At 55.2% G+C, this 23,462-nt stretch overlaps 8 protein-coding genes across 8 annotated transcripts; 4 read left to right on the top strand and 4 right to left on the bottom strand.

Moving 5' to 3' along the window:
- Positions 1 to 262: 262 nt before the first annotated feature.
- Positions 263 to 1,675, top strand: PUNSTDRAFT_137429 (uncharacterized protein; the record flags this gene model as incomplete). The annotated part of the gene is made up of 4 exons (XM_007387071.1): positions 263 to 300; positions 352 to 530; positions 583 to 1,230; positions 1,290 to 1,675. The coding sequence occupies 4 exons, from the start codon at positions 263 to 265 to the stop codon at positions 1,673 to 1,675; spliced, it is 1,251 nt and encodes a 416-aa protein (XP_007387133.1).
- A 1,784-nt stretch (positions 1,676 to 3,459) lies between these two features.
- PUNSTDRAFT_38379 (uncharacterized protein) lies at positions 3,460 to 3,981 on the bottom strand (the record flags this gene model as incomplete). Its single annotated transcript, XM_007387070.1, has 1 exon — positions 3,460 to 3,981. A coding segment is annotated over one exon (522 nt), but the record flags the coding sequence as incomplete, so codon positions are not given.
- A 1,755-nt stretch (positions 3,982 to 5,736) lies between these two features.
- PUNSTDRAFT_46735 (uncharacterized protein) lies at positions 5,737 to 9,080 on the top strand (the record flags this gene model as incomplete). The annotated part of the gene is made up of 8 exons (XM_007387069.1): positions 5,737 to 6,207; positions 6,256 to 6,315; positions 6,356 to 7,719; positions 7,863 to 7,964; positions 8,080 to 8,417; positions 8,749 to 8,877; positions 8,927 to 8,954; positions 8,987 to 9,080. 8 exons carry the CDS (start codon positions 5,737 to 5,739, stop codon positions 9,078 to 9,080), a joined length of 2,586 nt encoding a protein of 861 aa, XP_007387131.1.
- Positions 9,081 to 9,595: 515 nt separating this feature from the next.
- PUNSTDRAFT_137425 (uncharacterized protein) lies at positions 9,596 to 11,151 on the bottom strand (the record flags this gene model as incomplete). The annotated part of the gene is made up of 6 exons (XM_007387068.1): positions 9,596 to 9,654; positions 9,773 to 9,955; positions 10,005 to 10,210; positions 10,268 to 10,775; positions 10,832 to 11,022; positions 11,081 to 11,151. The coding sequence occupies 6 exons, from the start codon at positions 11,149 to 11,151 to the stop codon at positions 9,596 to 9,598; spliced, it is 1,218 nt and encodes a 405-aa protein (XP_007387130.1).
- A 476-nt stretch (positions 11,152 to 11,627) lies between these two features.
- Positions 11,628 to 12,389, top strand: PUNSTDRAFT_137424 (uncharacterized protein; the record flags this gene model as incomplete). Its single annotated transcript, XM_007387067.1, has 2 exons — positions 11,628 to 11,868; positions 11,929 to 12,389. The coding sequence occupies 2 exons, from the start codon at positions 11,628 to 11,630 to the stop codon at positions 12,387 to 12,389; spliced, it is 702 nt and encodes a 233-aa protein (XP_007387129.1).
- Positions 12,390 to 12,459: 70 nt separating this feature from the next.
- PUNSTDRAFT_137423 (uncharacterized protein) lies at positions 12,460 to 17,854 on the bottom strand (the record flags this gene model as incomplete). Its single annotated transcript, XM_007387066.1, has 17 exons — positions 12,460 to 12,960; positions 13,009 to 13,455; positions 13,510 to 13,779; positions 13,836 to 14,300; positions 14,351 to 14,746; positions 14,799 to 14,903; positions 14,957 to 15,244; positions 15,293 to 15,969; positions 16,022 to 16,096; positions 16,151 to 16,391; positions 16,444 to 16,527; positions 16,578 to 16,706; positions 16,767 to 16,880; positions 16,943 to 17,332; positions 17,384 to 17,521; positions 17,584 to 17,685; positions 17,744 to 17,854. The coding sequence occupies 17 exons, from the start codon at positions 17,852 to 17,854 to the stop codon at positions 12,460 to 12,462; spliced, it is 4,533 nt and encodes a 1,510-aa protein (XP_007387128.1).
- Positions 17,855 to 18,221: 367 nt separating this feature from the next.
- On the top strand, positions 18,222 to 18,500 carry PUNSTDRAFT_35251 (uncharacterized protein; the record flags this gene model as incomplete). The annotated part of the gene is made up of 1 exon (XM_007387065.1): positions 18,222 to 18,500. A coding segment is annotated over one exon (279 nt), but the record flags the coding sequence as incomplete, so codon positions are not given.
- Positions 18,501 to 18,763: 263 nt separating this feature from the next.
- Positions 18,764 to 22,164, bottom strand: PUNSTDRAFT_137422 (uncharacterized protein; the record flags this gene model as incomplete). The annotated part of the gene is made up of 3 exons (XM_007387064.1): positions 18,764 to 19,209; positions 19,268 to 21,995; positions 22,048 to 22,164. The coding sequence occupies 3 exons, from the start codon at positions 22,162 to 22,164 to the stop codon at positions 18,764 to 18,766; spliced, it is 3,291 nt and encodes a 1,096-aa protein (XP_007387126.1).
- Positions 22,165 to 23,462: the final 1,298 nt, after the last annotated feature.

Here is a 23,462-nt window from a genome sequence, read left to right as displayed (position 1 = left end):
GTTGCCTCGTGTGCCACATGCTACAACGTTTCGACCTCATGCATCACCTCGTGTTTGAAAGGGACTTCCGCAGTCAGGGCGCAACGCATGTTTTGTGCAGAGTGGGGCCTGCAAGGGACGTCGCTGCCAGGGCTCCCCGTTTTGCTGTCGCCTTCCCTCTCGCCTGCAAGTCGTACCGGGACCTGCCACACGTCCCTTCCGCTACATTGCCCCGTTCTCAAACAGTCACTGTTTCCTTCGCCGCTCTTACGAAGTCATTGTCATGCTCCCTGGTCTGTCACCGACGTATTTTCTTGACGCGTATGTTATCTCGTCCCTCGTGTTTGACGTGCTATTGACACTCGTTCACAGACAGCCCTTGAGCGATGGTCCGATCACGACGAGAGAAATTCAACAACTCCTTGTCTTGCACGAGTCGATCACCAACTTCGTGGCCAAAGGCTGGATACTGCGGGCACCGGACCCAGACGACGAGGACAAGACGACCATTGAAATAGTGTTTGTTTACACAGACCACGTATACCAGCTTAGTGCGTTTCGTGGCTGTTTTCTCCGCCGTTCGCTGCTCACAGCTCTTTTCAGGCCTGCAATTTACCGTCTGCCTCATCGACCCAGATGAAAGTGTTGATCGCGAGAAGTGTCGATGGGTCGTTCAATATCGTCCGCATGCTCTGCATCGCTTCTTTAAGGGAGAGCCCCAGACTCAGGATATGAGCCTGATGCACCCTTATGACCAGGACAAGTGGTGCGCCATGGGCCCTAATAACGAGGGTGCCACCCTGTTCGCGGATATTCAGCAAGTCGTTGCAAACATTGGATCGACTCTCCGTTTGCCACGGGCGCCTGGAATCAACTTCACCGTCGACATGGCTTCGGCGCGCCGATGTCAGGAGCCCGACGGAGAGCCATCCGCTCGCCCTAGTCGACGAACTCGATCACCGATCCGACGCCAACATCGATTGAACGATGCCATACAGCGACAGGACGATCTGCATAGGCGCGTGATGAGGGCGGAGCGTCTCGTCGGCGCAAACTTGGGCATGTGGTGGCCTCTGAATAGAGGCCTGTCGGAATCCGTCGCCTTGGAGACGTCTGTGTGGGCTCAGTTGCGATTCTTTGGCGTGTTTCTCATTGGCCGGGAACGTCTTGGACCGGATGGTGAATACAAGGCAATGGGGCGCAGAAGTCAAATCGAATGTTATTCGCTTTCCTTTCAAATTGGCACCTTGCGTTAGTGTTCCATAGTTTGCGTACTTTCAAGCCACCGTGAACTCACTGGACTCGTACAGTGTACAAATTCAAGATGGCCTTCCATGGACACCGGGTAGCCGCTCGCGGCCGCCGTCCTCGGGGTCTGGAAGACAGGCTTCACTATATGCCTGGGACGCTTCACGACGCTTTCGCGGAAGATCCCACATCTTCGACCGTCCCTTTTCCTACCAACTGGCCCCTCGCCGTCCCGCTGTGTCTCGAGAAGACAAAGGGGCTGCAGTTCCTTCTTGCGGAGATACGACGCACCTTGCATCCTATGTCCCGTCATGAAGAGCAGATGGCGACGGTGGAATTTTTGCCAGGATTGCCTCCAAATATCTTGGGATTCACGCCGGAGGATTACATGGACGTCAGACATACATATTGTGACGCCGATGGATTCGACCTCCAACCCGACTCATAGCTGACTCGCGCCCTCTCTGTATACTTTCAATAATTGATGGCTCGCGTGAGCGTCACTCCTGTGTGGTTCGTCAGATGTTTTGCACGAAAGTCGAAGGGTTGCTTGCCCGACCTTCCGTAGGGGAAGAACTACAGAGACGTCATCTGTCATTTCCCACCGCGCATAATGACCAAGAATGTCGCCAGGATCGATAATATCGGGTTGTTCCACCCAGGAGTTGGAAAGGGTGGTGGCCGGATAATCCTCGAATAAGCCGTAGATGTTCGCAATCGTGTCTGCAGCCGGGAGTTGGCGCTTCACTGCACATTTCCACGCGCCGCCTGGGTGCCAGAAGATGACCTGGATCGATCCATATTGCACCAAATCACCCATTCTGTACATCACCAGGCTATTGCCGGTGTGCGTCTCGGCTCGAGAATACACTATGCCGTTCACAGTGAGGTGCGCCTTGGTTGGCGCACTGTTGAAGGGCAAAGCGATGGCTATTTCCATCGGCAGTTCCATCTTTGGGCCCTGTGTCCCCTTGGAAGGCAGCGGCTCAAGACCTTCGTCATCGTTCAGGACACTCCTTTTTCGATATGCTTTATTGTACAGCCTCTTGCACTCCTTTATGGCTTGAGGACAGTCAGGCCTGGATAACCAATGACGGGTCTTGCACCCTAGAATGAACGCTTGAGTAATGGTCTGCTCCGCCTCCACTGTACTTGGTAGGTTAGATCACAATTCGCAGCATGATTTTCAACTAACGTTTAGTATGATTGTGGGGAAGGCGTTCAAGATGTCCTATCAGTCGTTCGAAGGAATAACACCACCAGAACGCCGCTGGCCCGAATAGTTGTAGGAAGTCCCACACGTGAAAAGCGGCGTGGCAATTCTGCTTGGCCTTTACGCCCGTCCAGATGCGTTGGATCGCCTCGTACCAATCGGCCAAGTGTTTGCGATAGGCGTCCGCCGTTCGTTCAGATTGCACGCGCTTGTTCATCAGAAAGAGCGCGGATACCAAGTGCATGGTGGTGACCAGGATGTCGGTGTAATTGTCTTGCGACTCAGGGTGTTGTTTGAGGTATGTCATCTTGAGAGCAGGGTTCGCATTCTTCGACCATAAACTGATGAGTGCGAAAGGGATGTGGAGGGTGTACAGATTTCGCCATTCCGAGCTTTTGATGGCGCCGACGCCCTTCTCCCCGAATCTCGCCGGCGGTTTCTGGAACCAGGAAGGGATGTCTGTTTGTGTTATGACCTGCCGGATCCGAGCTTTCACGTCGTCGTCGCTCGTAGGCGGCGGTCGGGGAGGCAGCGCCATTGACCTTGATGAACGCTATGTTTGTTCAGCAACATATCATCGCGTGTGGGCACTGCGTACCCACCCAAAATATCAATCCGTTTGCCAGAGACCGAGCAGTCACATCACGCCCCTCCGCGTAGTCGGCGGACCCTTCAATCCACGGTCGGTTTTTCATCGGCTTCGTCCCAACGTCATCGCATACAAAGCGCAAGGCCTTCACGGACCGCTTGGCGATGGCTTCTTGACATTCGTTAAGGAATCTTATACGACCTTCACGATCCGTGATCGCCGTGCCAGTTTGCAGATGCATTTGGATAGCGTGAATGTCCTTCAGCAGCCTCAAGTCCTTTGCGTTCCGGATGGCTGACGTTTCAGCTTCTAGTGCCTCTTCAGCTGGTTTGAAATCAAATCCCAAGTCCACGATCTTGGTTAGCCTTGGAGCGTCTTCGGTCAAATGCAAGATTTGCCCAGACATGAAATCCGCGAGGTTTTTTGCAGCGTGCATGGGGTCTATGACGACTTGGCGCACCGGGTTCCAATACGGCAGTCGATACATAATGCTATCGCGAGCACCGTTAGTTCGGAACGCTTTCTGCCGTCCGGATGCGGTGCTCTCTGTCCTCCACCTCGCCGCCCGGTCTTTCATCTCGTCCACAGTCAGGGGCCTCCACGAGCTGTAGTCGAATCTTCTGTGCGTGTCGCTCCCCACGCAGTCGCATATGCCGCCGCAACGGTGCGCTGCGTGATCTTGTACTCCAGCAACCTTGACGCGCGCCTTCAAATCCGCGACAGCATAGATCAATGCGAAGACAACGTTGCGTCCGTCGGGATAATGCGCCGTTCTGCTGAGGCGGATACCCCTTTCCCAGCCTCGAATGAAGATCTCGACGAGCAGGCGCAGATAGTTGTCGATCACATCCTGGCCGGGTTCCCCCTTGAATGGCGGAATCAACATTGATATGTGCATGTTGTCGTGCAGATTCTGCACCTCGATCGGCAGGGAGACGCATTTCAAGCTTATGATACCCCATGTTGCCGACTCGCCTCCGACGGTGTTTCTCTCGAGGTTGAACCCGTCGTAGAATAATGCAAACAGTACTCGGGCTTCTGACCCAGAGCGATGCAAGAATTGGGAATCGCCATCGGGCCCTTTGAACGTTCTTAGGAACTCTCCGTCGTACACATGCGACCACTCTTGCTTCCGCGGTATGGCGGCGGCGGCGCATGCTTCGTCCGCAAAGCGGTCGATTGCGGACTCGAAATCCGGTCTTGAGAACAGCATTGCGAGGTACTCTTCGAAGTTCCAGAATAGCATAGGCCTTTGGGGCTTGGTTCCGCCTCTTTTGCTGGGCTTCAGCAGAGGCTTGTCACATATATCAGCAGCTGGAAACCGACGGTGGGAACAATGAGAGGGATATGACTGCGACTCATCCGGCGCATATGTTTGTTGGCAGTGTGGGTCTGGGCAAATGGCTATCACCGTAGATGGCGACGTGAGATGAAATTGCTTTAGGACGGTCTCTATGGTCTTTGGGATATCGTCCAAGATGTTTTCTTGCGCCGTTTTGTCTCCTCCGACCTCTTCAAAGTTCGCCCTGAGTATGAGAGGGAGCAAGTTTAAGATGAGGTTGCAAAGCCTTAATCCGGCGTTCGCGAAGACATGTCCCGCAATGGCTGCGAAGAGAATAACTTGAACTACCGGCTTGCGGGAGTTCAACTCGTACTGGAACATGTGCTCTGGGTACTCACGGTGAGCTCATGGTCGATGAAATGAGCAGGAAGTGGTTCCTTACCGGTGTTGTATACCTCAAAGGGTGCAGCTGACGCTCCAGACAAGGCACTGGAAGAAGCCTCTGCAGTTCCATCGTACATGTCGACGTCTTCCCTGGAGACACGGTACGTGTTCAGATCTTGCACGAGCCTTTCGTACGTTTTCTCAGCTAGTATTCGTAAAGGTTTGACCCCCTTCCCCCCCATCGTTTTCATACGGTCAATCTTTTCCCGCATCCCGAACAGTTCTTGTCTGAGGTGGCGGAGCTCCGAAGGGTTCAAACTTGACCGAGCACGAAGACGGTCATTCATCGTTTCGAACTCTTTGGATATAGCAGCCCATCCTGCTTGGGCCCGTTTTTCCGCCGTCCCTTTCATTTGCTGCTTCACCCCAGTCGCCGTCATATTTGGAGCCTTTGGGGAATGGGGCTCCGGCGCCGCAGCTTTAGATAGCGATGCAGCCAGCTCTGCGAAGGACGGTCCCGGTCGCGCGTTCGTCAATGTCAGGTACTCCTCCCCTTCGTCCCCCAGAAGGCCATCTTGAACGGCCTGGGCAGCGATGGAATCGATCAAGGCATCGTCCTCAGCTTCGCGGTCAGGCGTTTGGGGGGGCGAGTCATCGTTCATGTCGAGCATGTTCGCCTGCAATCAACTTGTCAGGGGTAGCGCTAGCTACTTGAATCCCGAATTCGGCTATCTGAGCGGAACGCAGAATTGCTTTCGCTTTTGCTATTGGACGCGCGCTCGCAATGTTTTTGCCCCAACAAGGCAACTCGCCTACAGCTGCCCCACCGTGTGCAGCTTGATTAAACCTAGACGCTCCGTGGGAGCGTGGGAGTTCACTAGGTGGCACCATGCAGGGTTCACGAGGCACACCGGATCCTTCTTGCTTCTTGCCTCCACGATCTGTCAGTAGGTCAAACACACGCCCAACGATTCATCACAGGTAAGCGCTTCTAGATATGTCAATGCCAAGGGATTGGATGATAACCATCGAAACGTAGCCATGTCGGGCCCGCTGAACAGACACGAGTCGCGCAAACCCATCGGATACCCACCGTCGTGGCGTGCGTTAGCAGATCTGCCGTTCACGGTGGACGCCGCGCGCAAGGACCACGAGGCCGCCAACTCAGGGGATATCGCAAAGTATGCAATGATAGAAGCGCTGCAGGACATGCGCCGCTTCTACCCGGGTGAGCAGCAAACGGAGGCTCTGTGGTGGCTTTCGACGAGGGCCGGCAAACTCGGGAAGCTACCAGAAGATATGGCCGCTCTGGAGACGGAGCGAAGACGATGGCAAGATGTGAAAAAATTAGCAAAGCGTCACGTAGCCGATCTGCGTTTGATCCCCGACTCCGTGTTCTCCGCGACCGAGGAATGTCCTGGACCGTCAGAAGACCTGGTGAGGACCTATGCTGAGGCTCAAGCGCAAGTGCGTCGTGCCAGAAAGCGCGGCCGAAAGTTCCGTGGGCCGTCGGTACGTTCCAATGTGCATCAGCACTGGTATTTACTGATGCGTATACAGGATGAAGCCCCGCACAAGTCTCAGAAAGACGAGGGGGAGGACGAAGTAGCGCGTGCACCGGTGAGACGGTTCGTATCGCTTCACATCTCCAATTCTGAAGATTCAGCAGGATATCGCGAACTCTTCGCGCATCGAACGTGTGCGAACGCCGGAGGAGCCCACCGCTCCAAACGTGGTGGAGCATATGCCGGCGGATCGCAAACGTGTTGAGCCTCTGTTCCTTCCAGATGATGAGCAGGAGTCCGACACACCGGAACCGGAGGTCATCGTCATATCGGACGATGACGACGTAGAGGTTATCGACCCACCCCGCCTTGTTCCTTCACGCAGCGGCACCGGCGTGGGCGCCCTAGCGCAGACCCAGGATGCACTGCCGCTGGAGAAGAAGAAGGATACCTCTGTGAACCCGCGCGGTTCTCCGGCGCGGTCCATCATCGATCTGTGCGAGGAAGAGGACCATAACATGATCGTGGACGATTCTGCTCGCTCCACAAGCAATTATGCAGACCGCTCTAAGCCGGTCGAGGACTCCTTGAGCCAACACCAGGGCGCTCCTGCCGAGCGGCTGACCAGCCCTGGTGATCCCGACGTCGAGATGGCCGCCCCCGAGACGGAACAAGCAGAGGACCTGGAGCCCGATGCCCAGTCAGAGCCGGCGCTATCTCCGCTCCAGCTGGCGAGGCAGCGTCAGTTTGCTTTATTGCAGGAGCTGGCTAGCCTCAAACCATCAAAGGATTACCCATTGCCTGATCCCATCTTTCCGCCCCCCGAACGACCCTACCTCTTTGTGGTAGAGGAGGATTGTTACTACTTCCCGTTCAAGCCAGGCGTCCGGTCGAAGTCCGTTGAATGGAGACAGAAACTGCTGCAGACGGTGGACGTGCGATGCAAAATCAAGAGCGAGGCTGCCGATCTCTTCGACGCCCACACGTATAACACGGACACGTACCTTGGCATTTTCATGGACGTTCCTATATATGAGGTCCTCGTCTTCATCAACGCGGTGATGCCCCTTTCGGATGACGAGGGTGGTCCCCCCACCAGTCCTCGGAACCCACCTTACGCCCAGCTCCAACTCTTAATATTATACTATTTCCTTTTCCCGGACCTCTTCGAGAGATTCAAGGCCGGGCTGATGGCAAGGGAAGAGCGCAGAAGACCCAAGCCGGCGAGGGGGCCGATACGTCAGCGACCCCAACGCGAGCTGCCCGCCCGCGTCAACCCATATATGTGGACTTGGTTCCATATCGACGGCGCCACGGAGACCACTTATCATCTCATCATGCAGGGAGTGACCGGGGACGAACTCCGTCGATTGTCCGGTGCCGCGCGAGTGATCGTGCTGCTTGCAATGCGGGGTCACCTGGAGTTCCACAACGTCGACAATGCTGGCCTAAAAGGGTTGTGCCTTCTGCTATGTAGGGACAAACCTTTCGACGCGGACAACTACGAGGATTGGAGGATGTACGGTTTCTGGCTCCTTCGGAAGGTTGGGTTCTCAGCTGGCTGTGCCGTTGATCCTCCGCAGCCACAGGTCTAGGGCTCGAGATTGCCGCCCGGAGAGAATAGATAGTGCACATTTCATATGTATCTTACGCTGCGCCTAGGACATCCAAATCATATGCTACCGACCTCTATTTGCCCATGAACACCACCGTATCAGGGAAAGAGTGGTTTCCGGCTTCTCGCAGGTTTGGCCCCTCGGCCGTGTGAGTGCGAGTCAAGATGGTACCTGCGAGCCCGCTGGCGGAAGCCTGATCGTGAGAGGACGCCTATGGACAGGCTGTTATCTAAGTCTGCCTTGACTTCAGGTCTGATTGTCAGATCCTCTAGATCTTCCACGATGAGGGTTCCCAGCGACAAGGAGAAATATCGCGAACACAACAACGATTCCAGCGAGGATGAGGACGATGAAGGTCACATCGAGGACGAGGACGAGGAACTTTGGTCCCAATGCGAGCCGCTGCCCGATTGGGTTCTGGATAGCTCAATAAATCTGACCGCACTCGTCCTCGCGGGCAAAGTGGTGGTCTCCTCTCCACCTCCAAAACATCCCCGAGACGACTCTTCTTCGATGTCCCCTCGAGCGTCCAGATCCGAGCACGCAGTCTCTCGTACCCGAGAGAGGGACAAGACAGACCCGCCTCCGCCGTACGACGTTGGTTCGTCGGGCACGCCCTCAGTAAACCACCTGTCAGCGCCTATGCCTGCCGAAGCTCCTCAAGCCATCGTGACTACAAATCCACCGCCAACGCGGGCAGCCACTTCTAAGGTACAGGAAAGAAGCGCTTGGCGAGGAGGGAACCCCCCTGGTCGTCCGTCGGACCCTGGCCCTTCGCTTGGCTCCAACGCATCCCAAGGCGAGCGAGCAAGGGGATATGTAGTCGCTTGGAGTGATCCCGGTTCTGCTGCGCCCACCCGCGCACTTGTCAAAGATTGGTGCGCCGATGACTCTGACTTGCTCGATCGATTCCTTAATCGGTCTCGTCTCAGGTCATCCGCAGGGGCGCTTCACTCGTCCACCCCCGGCAGCACTGTCCGCCGGGTCCATCGCGGACGTCGCCGTCGTTATGCCTACTACGTCGTTTACCGCGGTCGCGATGTCGGTGTCGTCAACTCTTGGTGCGCGTTCCCCCTCCTTCAGCTTTCCAGCCTGACCCATCTTTGATAGGGAGGCATGTTATCGTATGGTGGAGAACGTAAGTCGCGCTCGCTATAAAGGTTTTGATAGCCTCCGGGAAGCGCAAGAGGACTGGAACAGGGCATTTGGTAGCTTTGTTGAGGGGCCCGACGGCCAACTGTTCCCGGAGGTGGAGTTGGTATGAAGCGAGAGTGTTCTTTTACCGTCAATGCAACGAGCCTTCGGAAGCTACGGTCGTTAATATGTATTAAAATTGCAATGCAGCAGTGCACTCGCTGCAAGTGTCCCTCAGTTAAACATTTGTCCACACGGTATCTGACGCGGTCTCTGAAGGACGTGCGTGGCATACCCATAAACTGCCTCAACACTCAGAGCGGACGGTGGGATCACGGCTGGTTCAACACGGGGCACACCGGCTGGCCTCGATAGACTGTATCTGCAAATGGAAATACATGTTGGCCTGCTACGGCCACGGGAGAAGCTAGACTAACTGCAGATACATTCTGGTACGCCATGAAAACACAACCTTGAAACCTCAGCTCAATCCGACAAATACAGGCAAAGGACATGGGTAGAATACAAGGCAGACATACATGTGCGCACGCAGCTTCTATGTTTGACTGGAACCAAGCGAAGAATCCGGAGGAGATACAAGATGCCCACCTCGAATCCACGTTACATCATCGCGGAAGCTATCGATTAGTCTCGCCCGAGCCTCCGCATCAGAGATGCTATGTCCTCCGTGTTGGTGGAGACATCTATTGAAATCCGGACTGTCTTCAGCCTGTCGAGGGTACCCTCTCTCGTTGGCTACAGCCAGAAGCGCATCCTTCAAGGCGCTTATGAGCCACCGACAGGCAATATTTTCCGGTATACAGAGCTCGCGCCCGACAGGGCCTAGTTCACCAAGAGGGACATCGTCCAAGTTCTCCCCGTCATTGCGGTACGCAACGAGTGGCGCGTAATGCCACATGGGCTCAGGCGACACATATTGGCCCTCTGAGCCGGGCTCTATCGATGGAAGGGAACGTCCGTGGAGGCATATGCGGAAAAGAACATCTGCCAGGATGGTCAAACACTGCCCTAAGAAGCAGGCGCAGGGACGAACCAAAACCAAACCGCCGATCCGTCCACTTCAATTCCCACTGCACCACCGCATGGCGCCTCCTCACAGCCTGCCAGACCGGGTCTTTGGGACATATAAGCGTACGGGACGTCGCCTTCACGAACCCGAGCATGTCGACGAAGCGGATGAGCATCGGTCCATGTTCATGCTCCTTGCCTGGAGCATAATAACGAAACTCTAATGACGGACTGACACAGATGTTATCGTCAGACGAGGAAAGGTTAAATGTGCAATCGCGACTTTACATTTGATCGGCGACATCGCCTCTACCCTTTCGCAGTTTGCGGATGACTTTACTCCGACGATCTTCGAGTACTTTGACCGGATCTTCTTTGCGCAGACTCCGTCGCGTGGCCTTTGAGTGGACTTTGCCCGACCCTGACGGCGCCAGGGAAGGGCCATCGACTGCCGCCTGCGGAGGTTGGAGACCGTGGACGTCGTCCAGACGATGAGGACAAATCAACACATCGGAGAAGTACCTCTCGATGGGATTAGCGGTCTTGGGGAAACCCAGGCGGGTACCGAGAGCGTGCACGACTTCCCCCAGGTCGTTCAGCAAGGCACGAAGACGTGGGCAATCGACGCAGATCTCTCCTCCAAAAGGGCCCAACTCGCGCAGATCGAGGGTACGACGAGCAGGCCAGCCACCAACGCCAGGAGGTCCAGACAGGGCGCGAGGGATGTAATGTGCTGCGAGAAAAGGTTCCCCATCCGAACCTTTACCGCAATGGAAGCGTATCGTCATGAGCATCTCTATTGCGAGTGTGTCAGTGGGCACTTTCCACGCTTCGGGATACGACAGAACGCACCGATGTCGAACGCGATACACACATAGACGACGTGAAGCTCAGACACGATCTCGGAGGGATTTACTTCATCTATGCGTGTTCGGTACCAAGCTTTGATTTGGAAAGACGACAACATCGAGATGATATGTGCGAGCTCAAACTGATCCTTGCTGATCTGCCGCGCGGCGAGAGCGGTATCGATAACATTTGGACTACAAGCACTTGGGTCAACGCGTGGACATCCAGAAGCCGCAACGGCAAAGGAAAAACCTTTCGCGGCTGAAACGGTCTTGGAGAATCTCGGGTACGATGCGAGTGGCACCAATGAACTTTGTATCCATGACGACGAGGTGGGGGGATCTAGCTCTTCCGGACCACTTCCCTGGCACAGAGATTCTTATATCATGGGCTCTCCCCCATACGCGTGGCCACCACATGTTTGCCACGAGAACGCGAATCCACGGTCATAACAGGCAACTATGGCTGGTATACATCGCATGATGACCCTGTCAAATGTTGAAACCATAATACGCAGGGGCTACTGAGATATAAGAGGTGACCATTCGACGGGGTTGACGAAGTAATGATGAAGGGGACATATAGTGTTGATCCTCCTCTGTGTGTAGTGCAATAATTTTGCTACGAGTTGCCCCTGCAGTCTAATGCTAGACAGATGGGGAGACAATCAACTGCTTGTCGAAGACCACGAACAATGTAATGTGTCCGCACAATCAAAACAAAGTTGCGGACAATGGGGGTAATACGGATATAAATCGAACCCACCACCCGGAGAGCCTTCTCATCACCCGAACTACACATGAACACCCGCAGGTCACAATCTCACCCCAACTTCGCGCAAGACGCGGGCGATCCCGTCTTACCCCACTTGCTTCGTACTCCCACTCGTGCTTCTGCGGACCCGCTCAGGCCCGACGAACCCGTGCCCGGCAGTACCCACATTGGACCCACGCCCACGGATATTGCTACCGAGGCTGTCCCCGAGCCGGATCCGATTGCCGACGTCAACGTCGAGAACGAGTCTCCACCCTCGGCACCTCGTAAGCTTACGCTGGCAATGTGCCGGACGCCTTCGTTCTCACGTCAATTTCCTGTGGCAGTCGAAGGATATCTCCAAGCCAGGGTGGTAGCACGACGTAGATGGAAGCTTGCCAGAAACGAGGGAAAGAATATCCCGCGCATCGAAATCGGGAGCACCTTGAAACTCCAGGACGGCATTGCAAGACGCGTCACCACCGGGGAGGTCATGAGGATCGTAGGGGTCAGCAGAAAGTTCGTCGTGTTCGAGATTGACAGTCCTATGGTGGAGTATGGTCACCCGGACGTCCCTGCCCCAACGGAGCCGGTGTGCCAGTGCATCGTTCCGAAGGAGTGGGCCACAGTGCCCCGTTGGGCCAAGTCCATGACCGGTGTTATGGCAATGAGACTGTTTCACGGGATGGGAAGGCCGGCGCAGTGGGAGGGGAAGATGCTGGACGAGCGATATTCGAAGTTTGAGGAGGATTGGCACCAGGACAAATCGAAGACTGAGGATGCAAAAGTGCGCAGATGCGCGACTTAATTCCTTGTTCCTGCTCTGAGAACTGCAGTTCGACGAGGGTCCCCGATATAAATCTGTATGCATTACAGTTCTACTCAACGAACGTGAAGCGAGGCCATTTCTCATCTGATTTCCCTAGCTTGGCACGAACCACGCTCTTCCTGCCAACGGAAAGGCTCTCAAACCAATCGTCTGAGTAATAGGAGCGCGGCAAGCCAGGGACTGCTGGTCTCTTGCTCAACTTGCGTTCCTCGAGAGGAGGCCTTTCGCGTGGCGCTTGAGCTCTGCCTTGGCTCCTTTTCGGTTGCTCCAGCATCGCGTGCATTTTCTCCAGCGCCCCCAATTCAGTCTCGATGTCTCTGCGCCACGGATTGCACTTGACTGTGAACACCTTTGCTTGTATCGGGTCGGAATCCCTTCCCCCCTGGTCGCTATCGGCATCCGAGTCCTCGCCTCCACTGTCCTCCGAGCTCATCCCCTGTGGACCGTACAAGTCGATCATTCGTCGGATGAACCGCCAGCTTTCCACGTCAGGAGCGTCTTTGCGAGCTTCGACTATCTGATCAGCGGCCTTCAACCTTCTTTCATATTTCTGTTTCCTTGTCAGCACTGCGCGATGACTGACCAATGGATTACATACCGCCTTACGCAGGTTGTAATGCCTGCGCGCTTTAGCTTCCCTTGACCTCTCATCCGCTATACGTTTCACGGCTTCCTCCACCGTCTCCTGCTTTCCAGTTTCGGGGTCCGTACGAAGTCTCCGCTTGCGCCAGATAGTTTGAAGGGTTCCAAGCCGTGTCCACGCAATGTCCGCCCAGTACTCGTTGCTCCGAATATCTTCAGGCGGGGCCCCTTCGTAGTGGAAGAAGTCACGGGTTTTGTTAACCATCAGCTCAAGCCATCGCCTATTCCACAACGAGTCGAGCGTGGCGAGATCCGGAACCAGTCGCTCTTCGGTGGGACCGCCTTCATGACCATCGCTGTCCATGAAGATGCGCATGTCTTCTTCAGAAATGTTTTGAATTCCCACTATGGCGAGGTCTTCTTTGATATTGAAGACCTTGTGAACGGCGTGTTTGACATAATGCTGAAGAGGCGGCTATCAGAACAACTCTCGAAACACGATACCATATTTCCTGACCGTATGACGCCGTCTTGCTTCTTTGGGCACGGCAGCCTTCTCATGCTCGAGCTTCTGCGTCAGGGTTCTCATATCCTCGTCATCTTCGTCTTCACCCAGACTTCCGTCTTCCTCGCTATCCTCGCGCTCGATGGATTTCGAGCGGTGCGGTCGGTCAGACAGGCTGATAGAAGGCGCCCTGCTGGGTGCAGACGAGCCCCTCCGTGAAGCACTCCGCGTCGGAGTACTGCGACGAACTTTCTTTTTTTCCTTCGCCGATGGTGGAGTCGGCTGCACGGTGGGCTTGTTCAGGATTCAAGGCGTAAAGCATAACGAGAGCTACTCACCAGCGACGCAAACAACTGAGTCTTTGGCAAGATCCGACTTGGTTTGATGGAGACCATCCTGATCACGGTCTGAGCGTCGTCGCGGCTCAATTCACTGGCTGGGGAAAATGTCCTTGCTCGAGGGGGTGTCCTTGGTATGTTAAGTTGGAGGTCGACTGGAGTCCTCGGAACAGCAGGAGGGGCCTCTGAACCGTCCAAGGGCGGACCAAAAACTGGAGCGACGGGAGTCGTCGTCGTGAATTTTGCGGCAACGACATTTGGGCCTGCCGAGGCGCTTGAGGACGGGATATCATGCGGAAGAACAATGTTTTGCGGGCTTCCAAGAGGCGTCGTTGATGTCATCTCCTCGCCAATAGGTGATAAGACCGGCTTGAACAAGGGATCGGACTCTCTTCCCTTGCCCTTACCACCGCCCAAAGAGACATTTGCAGCTGGAAGGCCTGCCGCGGCATCCTTCAGGAACTCCTGAAATGACGATGTCAGTATGAACCACACCGTGACATCGAATGACTAACGACGAGCCCGTCAAGAACAAGCGCCATAGGCTGACAGTTTGCGATCGTTTCCATCTCTTCGGACCGATTTCGTCCTCCGGGAAGATCGACCACCGCAACCGTTTCGTCGTCTATATCAGGTGGGGAAGGGCTTCGGCCAACGAGCGCCTCCTTGGTCCGCATGACCATATCACGTATTTGCGCTATCGAAGCCATAAGTTCCTCCCTCTCAATGTACCGATCGTCCTCAATCGCCATGTCTTTCAGCTCCTGCTCCGCCATTCGCGCTTCGTTCTTCGCCTCCTTCAAGTCCTCCTTTGCCTTCTTAAGAGCCTTTTCTGCTGCTGCCAGCTCCGCGCGAGCCGCGTTCAGCGCCTCCTTCGCCACTCGCGCCTCTTCCATCATGTCATTTCGTTCCTACAGGACAGGTTCAAGTGTTGCATGGCAAGGATCCCTGCCACTTGCTCACCTTCTGCGCTTGCGCGCGTTCGTCTTCAGCTTTCATTAATTTTTCGACGTATCTGTCACGCTCGCGCTGTGTAGCTTCAAATAGTTTGGTAACACGCTGTAAGCTCTGACCATTCGGTGTGAGGATCGTGGAAAGATCGTCGGAATCGTGCAACGCACTTCGTGCAGTTCTCCATTCCGAACTAACGTCTCCTGCACTTCCCGACTACGCTCTTTCATGTCTTGTGTGTCATCGACCAACGCCAGCAAGCGTCCCTTGATTTCGAGCAATGCCTCCTGGTTGGTGCGTCGCGAATTGTCCAAAGCATCGAGTAGCCGCGAACTACTGCTCGGCGGCAAGTTCACGTCATCGGGACCACCTCTGTCGCGTGTCTCGATTGTTTGCGAACCATCGGACATTACAGGCCTGCTCGTGGTGGTCGGCACGGGATCGTCCTCGGGATCGTCCTGCGTACAGCGTGAGGAACAGAACATAACGAGGCCAATTCACTTTACCAAGTCCATCAAGCTGCTGTTTCCGAGGAATGCATCCACTTCACGAACATCGTCCAGGGCACCACGGGCCTCTGCAAGCTGCTCGCGCAACTCGTTAAGCGTGGCTTCGTGGCTAGCAACAAGCTGTTTGGTTTCGTCTTCGTGCGCTGCATGGATATTGGCTACGCTCAATGCACATTGATCGGATAAGTTCTTCATCTCAGTGCGCAACCAGGTGCACTCCTCCTCCAGGTCGTTTTGCAGTTGGGCGCACTCGTTCATCTTCTTCTGCAATCGGTTTTGCTCCTCCTCCATATCTGTCCGTGATTGGGTACGCTCGTTCTCCATCTCCCCTTGCAATCGAGCGCGCTCCTCCTCCATCTGGGTCCGTAATTGGATACGCTCTTTCTCTATATCTGCTCGCAATTGGTCACGTTCTGCTGTCGCATCGGCCAACAGCTGGTTCCGTTCGATGTCCGAGTCGTCGCTGCGTCTCTGGAGGATAGCAATCTGCGATAACAATTCTGCATTGGCCGCACGGTATTCTTCTTCCAGTTTCTTTTCTTTCGTCACGTGCTCATCCTCCACCTTCGAAAGCTCCTCGGCGTGCCGAGCTATGAGTTCATTTATGCGATTCTGGGCTTCCTGCTCCGCACGTTGAACATTGTGGAATTGAGCTGATAAGGCTTCATGTTCAGCTATATCATACAATCAGGGACACAAAGTTTAATGCGGTACTGCAAGACGCACATCGGAGTTCCGCGAGCTGATCTTTGTGCTGTTGAACTTTCGATCGCGCAGTCTCATCCCCTCGTTCAAGAGAATCTAAGAATACTTTAAACACTGCTGCCGATCTTCACAAACGATGGCAGTGCTCACTTTTGAGACGGTTATACTCGGCCGCGCTGACTTCGAGTTCCCTTTTGAGTTCACCGACTTTCTGTGACTCCTTCTCTAAGGCTTCTTTCAGGCTAGCCAATTCACGGGACCCTTCCGCTTCCCAACGACCTAGATTTGCCTGTAGCTCGCTGAACTGCTGGTCCAAGCCAGCGAGTTTTTCCTCGGCCGCATCTCGTTCGTGACGCGCAGCCATCACCTGTCTTCGCAGGTCGTCGCGTTCCTGACATACACCGTCAACTTCGATGCAGGAGCCATGACCTGTATACGCTTACCGAGACCACGATATCAGCGTCGGCCTGGATTCGCTGCAGCTGTGTCGAAACTCCATTAAGTTGCGAGCGTAAACTCGCGATTTCCTGCATCAAGCAATGAACGGAGGGAAACATCCACAGAGCAAAGCTCTTACCCTATTTGCTTTCACCATCTCTTCCTGTGCGGAAAATGCGACATTCTGATTCTCGTTTGCGGCTTGCGACTGTTCTTCTACTTGTTGTCGCAATGATTGTTGCTCTGACTCTGCGGCGTGCAACTGATCCTTTGTGGGAGGGAAGGGGGGTCAGTTCTCATGACGACGATCACAACTACACAAACGCACTCGCAGTCGTTGACATTCAGTTTCCAGGATGCTCATCCGCTCTGACTGCTTCGAAGATTGTGCTTTGAGAGTGGCCATCTCCGCTGTAGCGTTCTCGACAGCCCTGTCCCCACTCTAGGCCAACAACGTTGCGAGGTTAGCACCCTCAACTGTCAATAATGCGACGACCGTCACACCTGCTGCAGCATACGCGACCTCTCCTCCGCCTTACGATACTCGTCTTCCAACCGCTGATATCGTTCCCGCAACGCAACCAACTCCTCCTGAAGGCGTTCCTTAGCCCGGCGATCACGGCGAATGTTTTCCGGAGCAGGCTCTTCCTCAGTCATCTCACGTCTGAGGCCCCGTACACCTGCCACAGGGGTAGGCGGCGTATCTTCCCCGTCTTCATCCATGGCAACAAAAGACGTCGAAGCAGAGGGTGTGGAGTCGATGCTGAATACAGGTAATGGCGACACCCTTGCGGACACACGCGAGGGACGTTTTTCTTGCACGGCGACGAGCTGCAGTTTGAGCTGGGTGTTTGTCCCCATAGCGGCTGCAATTTCTCCTTCCAATTTCTCACACTAGGGGCCAACATCACAAACCAAACCTCGCGCCAGATACACAACACGTACCTTGGTCGACAAGGACTCGCGATCTCTGGCAAGTTGGTCTAACTCGGCCGTGCGGAGCGCAAGATTCGCCTGCGTTTCTTCGAAGTTCCGCTGAGTGACAGCAAGTTGTCGGCGAGTATCAGAGAGCTGCTTTTCTTGCTGCATTACGCACGTCGAGAAGAATCAGCGTCCACCCAAGCACGGAATAAGGCCGTGTTCACCGTCACAAGGCGGCCAGTCACCACATCCATCGCATCTCTTTCTTTCGGATCACTAATTTTAACCATCGTTTGACGAAGCGATTCAATCTGTTCCCTTAGTCCCTGGAGAATTATACAATTCAGCAAACATCACCGCGCGGCGGAAGCGAGCTGGACAAACCTCCACCACTTCTTCGACGTCCACAGGCAGAGGTTCGCGCTGTCCGAGGTCGTCATCTTGCCTACGTCGTTTTGCCACGGCAACATTCGACGGCACATGCCCGTCAGACATCGCGATATCTCGAGGGGGTCGACGAGGCGGGCAAGCGGGAACCTTTGATCGGGAACATGGCTACCTTCATGTGGGATTCCCGCAGGCATCAAATCTAAACTCCGCTACACGTTCTAGGAACGGTGTCGACTACCCCGCCGTGCTCCCTCCTCGTGCTGATCCACGAGCTTCAGACACACGACTTTGTCCAGAAATCGATATAATGTAGCGTGTGCAAAGGGGACCCACGGACCCTCGGTTCCTTCCCCAACACTGAGATCAACCATGGGACGACACCGCATAGCGATTCTTCCCTCTAACCAGGTTGGTCGGCATTATGTTGGAATGGAAGACCGTCTGACATACATGGTAGACCAAAGAATTACGATTGCGCGGCCGCTTGTATGCCGCTAGCGAAATGAGGCCCAGAGGAGTTCCAATCCTCGTACGGCAACGAGGGCAAGACTCATTACGACGCTATCCCATGCCCGAGACAGCCTTGGACTCCGCGAGAATCCAACCCTACGTCCACGACGTGGTGATTCACTTCCGTTATAGGGGCCAGCAGCGTCGTTTCTTGCTATTTTTCAACCGGCATAAACGGCTACCCATCAACCTCGCCCTGCCGCGCGGTTGCCGCCGAGGATATAAGGGCGATGTTATCGTAATGCGCCTATCGAACCAGAGCGACCGCGCGCCTGTCAACATGCGAAGTGGAGACGGAACAGTCGCAGACGAAGCCGTCCGCAGGTATGTCCCATCCGCGGTAGGAACGTTATGCCGCGCATTGATGGCCGACGACCAGATTTGTGGGCTATCGACGGATGCATCCTCATCTCCGTCGATTCTCGGAGGAGTTATGGCTATGACAGGAACCCGTTCCGGTGATGTGCGAAATAGATAGGAATAAGACATAGTTTACACATCCGACTACTTTGCTCTCCCCTTCCCTTTGACGCGTGAAGTTCCAGGAGAGATTGGAGTCCCATGTTCACCCTGATCCTGCGACCGCCCTGTGCTACGTGTCTCGGCGCTCTCACCACGACGATTCGCTCTACGACTCGCCGAACTACCTTCGGGTTTCTCACGTCTTTCCGCGTCGCGGTGCTCCGAAGGATCTTCCGGTGCCCACTGCCGCAGGCAACTCTGCGCCAGGGCCTCAAACTGACGGAAAATGCGAGCGGCGCGGGTGGTACGGGACGCCAGCTTGGTGTGCCAAACGGAGGTTTTGAGGGGCTGTCGCTGGCCCGCGCGGCATGCCTCGACGTGGGCACGGAACCAATCTTCATCCGCTTGAGTCCACACTCCGTTCAGCCAATACTTGTTTGCGCGGGGAAACCAAGATAACAACGTTTCTTGGAAGCTTTTGCCGCGAGCTGGAATGAGCCTGTGAGAAACCAAGAATTGCATTCGCCACCGATCCTTGTAACGCACCTTCCAAGACGACGTACGTCCCACATAACAACTGCATCTCTTCCGGAGACAGTATATCATCGTAAAAGCGTCCAGCGCGACTATCCTTCGCGAACGCCCCCCACCCCGACCGGTCTTGGGACGGACCTTGAGCAGCATCTCGGAGCAGCTCAGGAGGACCGTACTCCACGGCGATGCGCCAAACGACGCCTCCTGTAAGCGCAGCCGCCCTAGCGCGCGGTGTCGTCAAAAACCGACTGACAGTATGTTCCCATGCCACGAAGTCTTTCTTTGTGGCTTTGCCAATCCACGCGTGAGTGCGCACCGGGAGACTGTAGCGCGTCGCGCGTCGCTTGATGGTTCCCGAGAAGCTGCGTTCAGCCGTCCAGAAGTGGACGCCGTTGTGGAGGAAGTGTTCTGCCAGCGACTGCAGAGGGTCCGGCTTTTGCGAAAGTACGTCCCACCTCAGGAAACGGACAGCTTGCATCGCATTGAGTGCTTCATCCACGACGATGCACGAGACTCCTGTCCTCGCAGTCGAAAGGCTGAATAGATAGCCCATGCAATTGTTCGGAGGGAGGCTCTTCCCCTGGCTGACTCCGGCGCTGTCCTCGAACTCGCGAGTGAAGGACAGCTGGCGTCGAGTTAGCTGCACTCCCCCCAGTGCACCGCGATCAACCTGCGAGGGCCAATCTTGAACATCTCGGGGGATTCCGTCCACCGAAGCATGAAGCTCGACGTGGCGCGTGAAGTCACGGAGAGCGGCAACCTGATCGAAACCTTCCGACACCCGCAACAGGCCGGTAGCATCATCAGAACCGGAAACGCTGCCATAAATTCGAAGGAGCGCTGGCGCGTCATAGGGAACCATGTCCAGGCCCTTCTCGTTCTTCCAATGGATTTGCGTCCAATAATGGATAGGTCCCGCGCGCCAGCCATATCGTGCTTGCAATCGACCGAGAAGCCCGTGGAGAGACATCGACAGAGACAGCACATCTCGGAAGGGCCCGTACTGCACGTCAGTGATTCGGTCGTAAAACGCATCGCGGGCAGAATCGAGCCGTTGTATATCTGTGACATCAAAGCCGAACCTGTTGTCGCGGTCGAGAGCCTCGGAAGGATCCTGCACACCTCCGAAGTCCATGGGGCCTTCTTCAACAAAGTCGTCCTGCCGTTCTGATGACGGCAGGTTCTGGCGCAGGGGGAGACCGGTGTTCAAGACCATCCGCGACGCGCCCCACCCTCCGTAAACGTCGCATTCCGCACGATGGCAATCGATCGACAAGTGGTGCCACTTGTAAGCCCGGAGAACTGTCATCGCATATGCAGGTAGGATACGATGGCGAACCAGATAATCGCCATCTGTCATCCATAGGAACACGGTGAAAACCGTGCCCCCGACGTCCACATCTTCTTGATCCAGAGAAGAGGATGTAATCCCCACCAGGTGATCTTCACGGACACGCTCCCTGAAAAACTGTTCCATGGAGCGGATGCCAAAGACACCTCCCTCATCCTCTATGCGGAGCTCTGGTCGCACGCGAGGCAGCCACAATGTACAGTCACGCTTTGTGGCTGCGAACCGGTCGATATCCTCCTGCGTGGGCGCATCGTACCCGAGAGTAGCGCGCAGCGATCTGTATACCTCGGGACGAGCGGCGGCGGGCCACCTAACCTGGAAAGGGATATTCCAGGCCCGCAAGACGGCAGCCAGAGTTGTTGAGTACGTCTCCGTGGACCCCCAGATCATGGATGATCCAGCGCGTGGGACACCGGCCACGTCGAAAACCTCTGAAGTGAACAGGTGGTCGATCCATACCGCCGTGAGCTCAGAAGTCAGGAGCAGATGATGTTTGATGTCCGTGACGCTGAGCGTGCGTTTGAGAAACGCCAGCAAGTAAGTGACTTCTGCTATCATTGGCCAAAACGCGCGCATGGCTTCCTGAACACCGCGTTCGGCGGCTCCTCGAGACCACCACCTCCTCTTCAGGTTGAATTCTGTCGGCCGAGGGAGCGGAACATAGTCCACGCTGACGACGCGAGCTTTGCTGGCCTGAGGATGGCCAGCCAGCGACATTTCGGTCTTGACAAGTGCGTCCGCGATGTACCACCACTCCGTCAGACGGTCGTTGTCCGCGTAGTAGAATTTCCTATTGTCTTCCCATCGCTCTACGATGGGCATGCCGGAGATCGGTGCGAAACAGGGATGGAGGTCCAACACCTGCGGGCCACGGTGCATGAATGCCAAGCCCACGGGATGGCGCGGATTGTAGGGGATCACCCCATGAAACGAATCCCTGCGTATTATGCCCTGATTATCCACGACATCCCGTAGCTCTGGCTGAAAAACGATTCCGGTGCGCCTGCGATTATATTCTTCGCGCGCGAGACCGGCTTCATCACTGAAGGGATCAAGCCCCAAAGAGCGAGTGCCGAATTCGCTGATGGCGACGGAGTTTTCGAAGGGCGGATTGAAATATCCAGCGAATCGCACGTCGGACACATGACTCGAGCGATCCTGCTCCCAGTCGGGCGGTGTTTCATCCCAGTCGGGGTACACCACTGACCACTGGCGAGACGGAGGAGCCACCGGTACGAAGTTGCGCTCGCCGGCATCGCGAGGAATAAAGGCTGTTCCCGTTCTTGTCTGCCCTGTTTCCTCGTCTTCGAAACCGATTCGGATGGGAACGTCGACGGTGTCGTCGTTGTCCCATGTATCAATGGGCTCCATTATACTGCGTAACCGAGCCTATATCCAGCGGATTGAGACGTAAGGCCGACCAAAACTGCAAAACGCTCACCAGAGCCAGTTCAATATTTGATATCGACGGTCGAGGAGTCGCAGTGGAATGCGCTGGGGAGGCGGCTCCCGATGGCCGTGAAGTGGCAGATACCGCCGAACGCGAGGATGATGCCATAACGAAAGAACTATCTATGGCTGGACAATTGAGGTCACGGTTACGCTACAAGATATTATTGCTCACACGATGGTGGTATAGGGAGAAGTGGGACGACCGACCCTAACTGGGTGGTCCCTTTTATTGGCTGGCTTGCTGCATATTACGTCGCTGATTCTCCGAACCTTATGACGTTCGATTAAGAACTTCCAGACGGGACACTCGCAGTGATTGCCCTATTACTTAGGATTTTTCCCTTCCAGTGGATGGGAGCGTTGCCTGCAATCGCCCCTGAAGTGGAACCCCCTGATATGTAGCACAATAAATATTTTACTACACGAGTTTACCCCGCCTCCCAACGAAAGACCGTCGCTGCAACGACACAGCCGATATGGTTAGCTGCGAAAGCTGACATCAAACTCGAGCTTACATCGGAAGGCGACGATTATTTGGGGTTACCAGGCCCTTACCGCCTGAGACAGTCATCAAGCCAGGTCAACGCCTGTCTCCCTGCGGGCGGCTCTCGAGCATCCAAGCCAAAGGGGAGTCTCCCGCCCGAAACGAACGTGTGTGCGACAGACGCGAGACGATTCGTTCCACGCCGATGCGGTGCCCTGTTGGATAACTCTCGTGAGCTCGGTCTTGGGCGAGGGCTCCTATACGTACCTACAATCGCTATCCGACCATGGCTTGATCGCTCTCACGTATTCTGCAACCAACTCAGTCCTACGGTTTGTGGAGCTTCACATTTTACTCACCTGAAGCTCCCCATCCTCACTGCTTTCTTGGGCGAAGACAATTCTCGCCCTGAGGCTGATCTATTTCACGCCCCTGCGAGCCCGTTACTCTTCGCATATATAATACTACGCCCGCTTTGCCCAACACCATAGTGATTAGCTGCGAAGAAGCCGCCCCGGAGGTCGAGTCTGATCCAGACAACGCTTGCTGCCTCCTGGAAACTACTTTACGAAAAGCCTCCGTCAAAGACGCGCTCTCCGTACGATGACGGTATGCGCGCCTGGGACGCAAGGTGTTACGAGGGCATCTACAGATGCGTACTCTGTATCGCACTATGTTAGCTTGTGCCAAACGCTGAGAACTCCTCATTACTCACCCGAAGTGTTGCCTTCGCCACGCTCCGTCCTATCCGAACGTTCAAACACTTGAGCTTCACCTGTTCCCCGAGCGCAAACGCGGCGTCGTAAGCACAAAGCACTAAGGCAAACGCGGGACCTTGCTCACCGAGATCCGCGTCAAAATAACGCCAAGTCCGTGGTCCGAAAGCGGACCTGTCCGTGGGGTCGCGGGTCCAGTGCATA

This window comes from Punctularia strigosozonata (assembly GCF_000264995.1).
Source record: "Punctularia strigosozonata HHB-11173 SS5 unplaced genomic scaffold PUNSTscaffold_12, whole genome shotgun sequence".
Lineage (NCBI taxonomy): Eukaryota > Fungi > Basidiomycota > Agaricomycetes > Corticiales > Punctulariaceae > Punctularia > Punctularia strigosozonata.
Note: the sequence above shows the minus strand (reverse complement) of the source record. Positions and strands in the feature narration are given on the sequence as shown.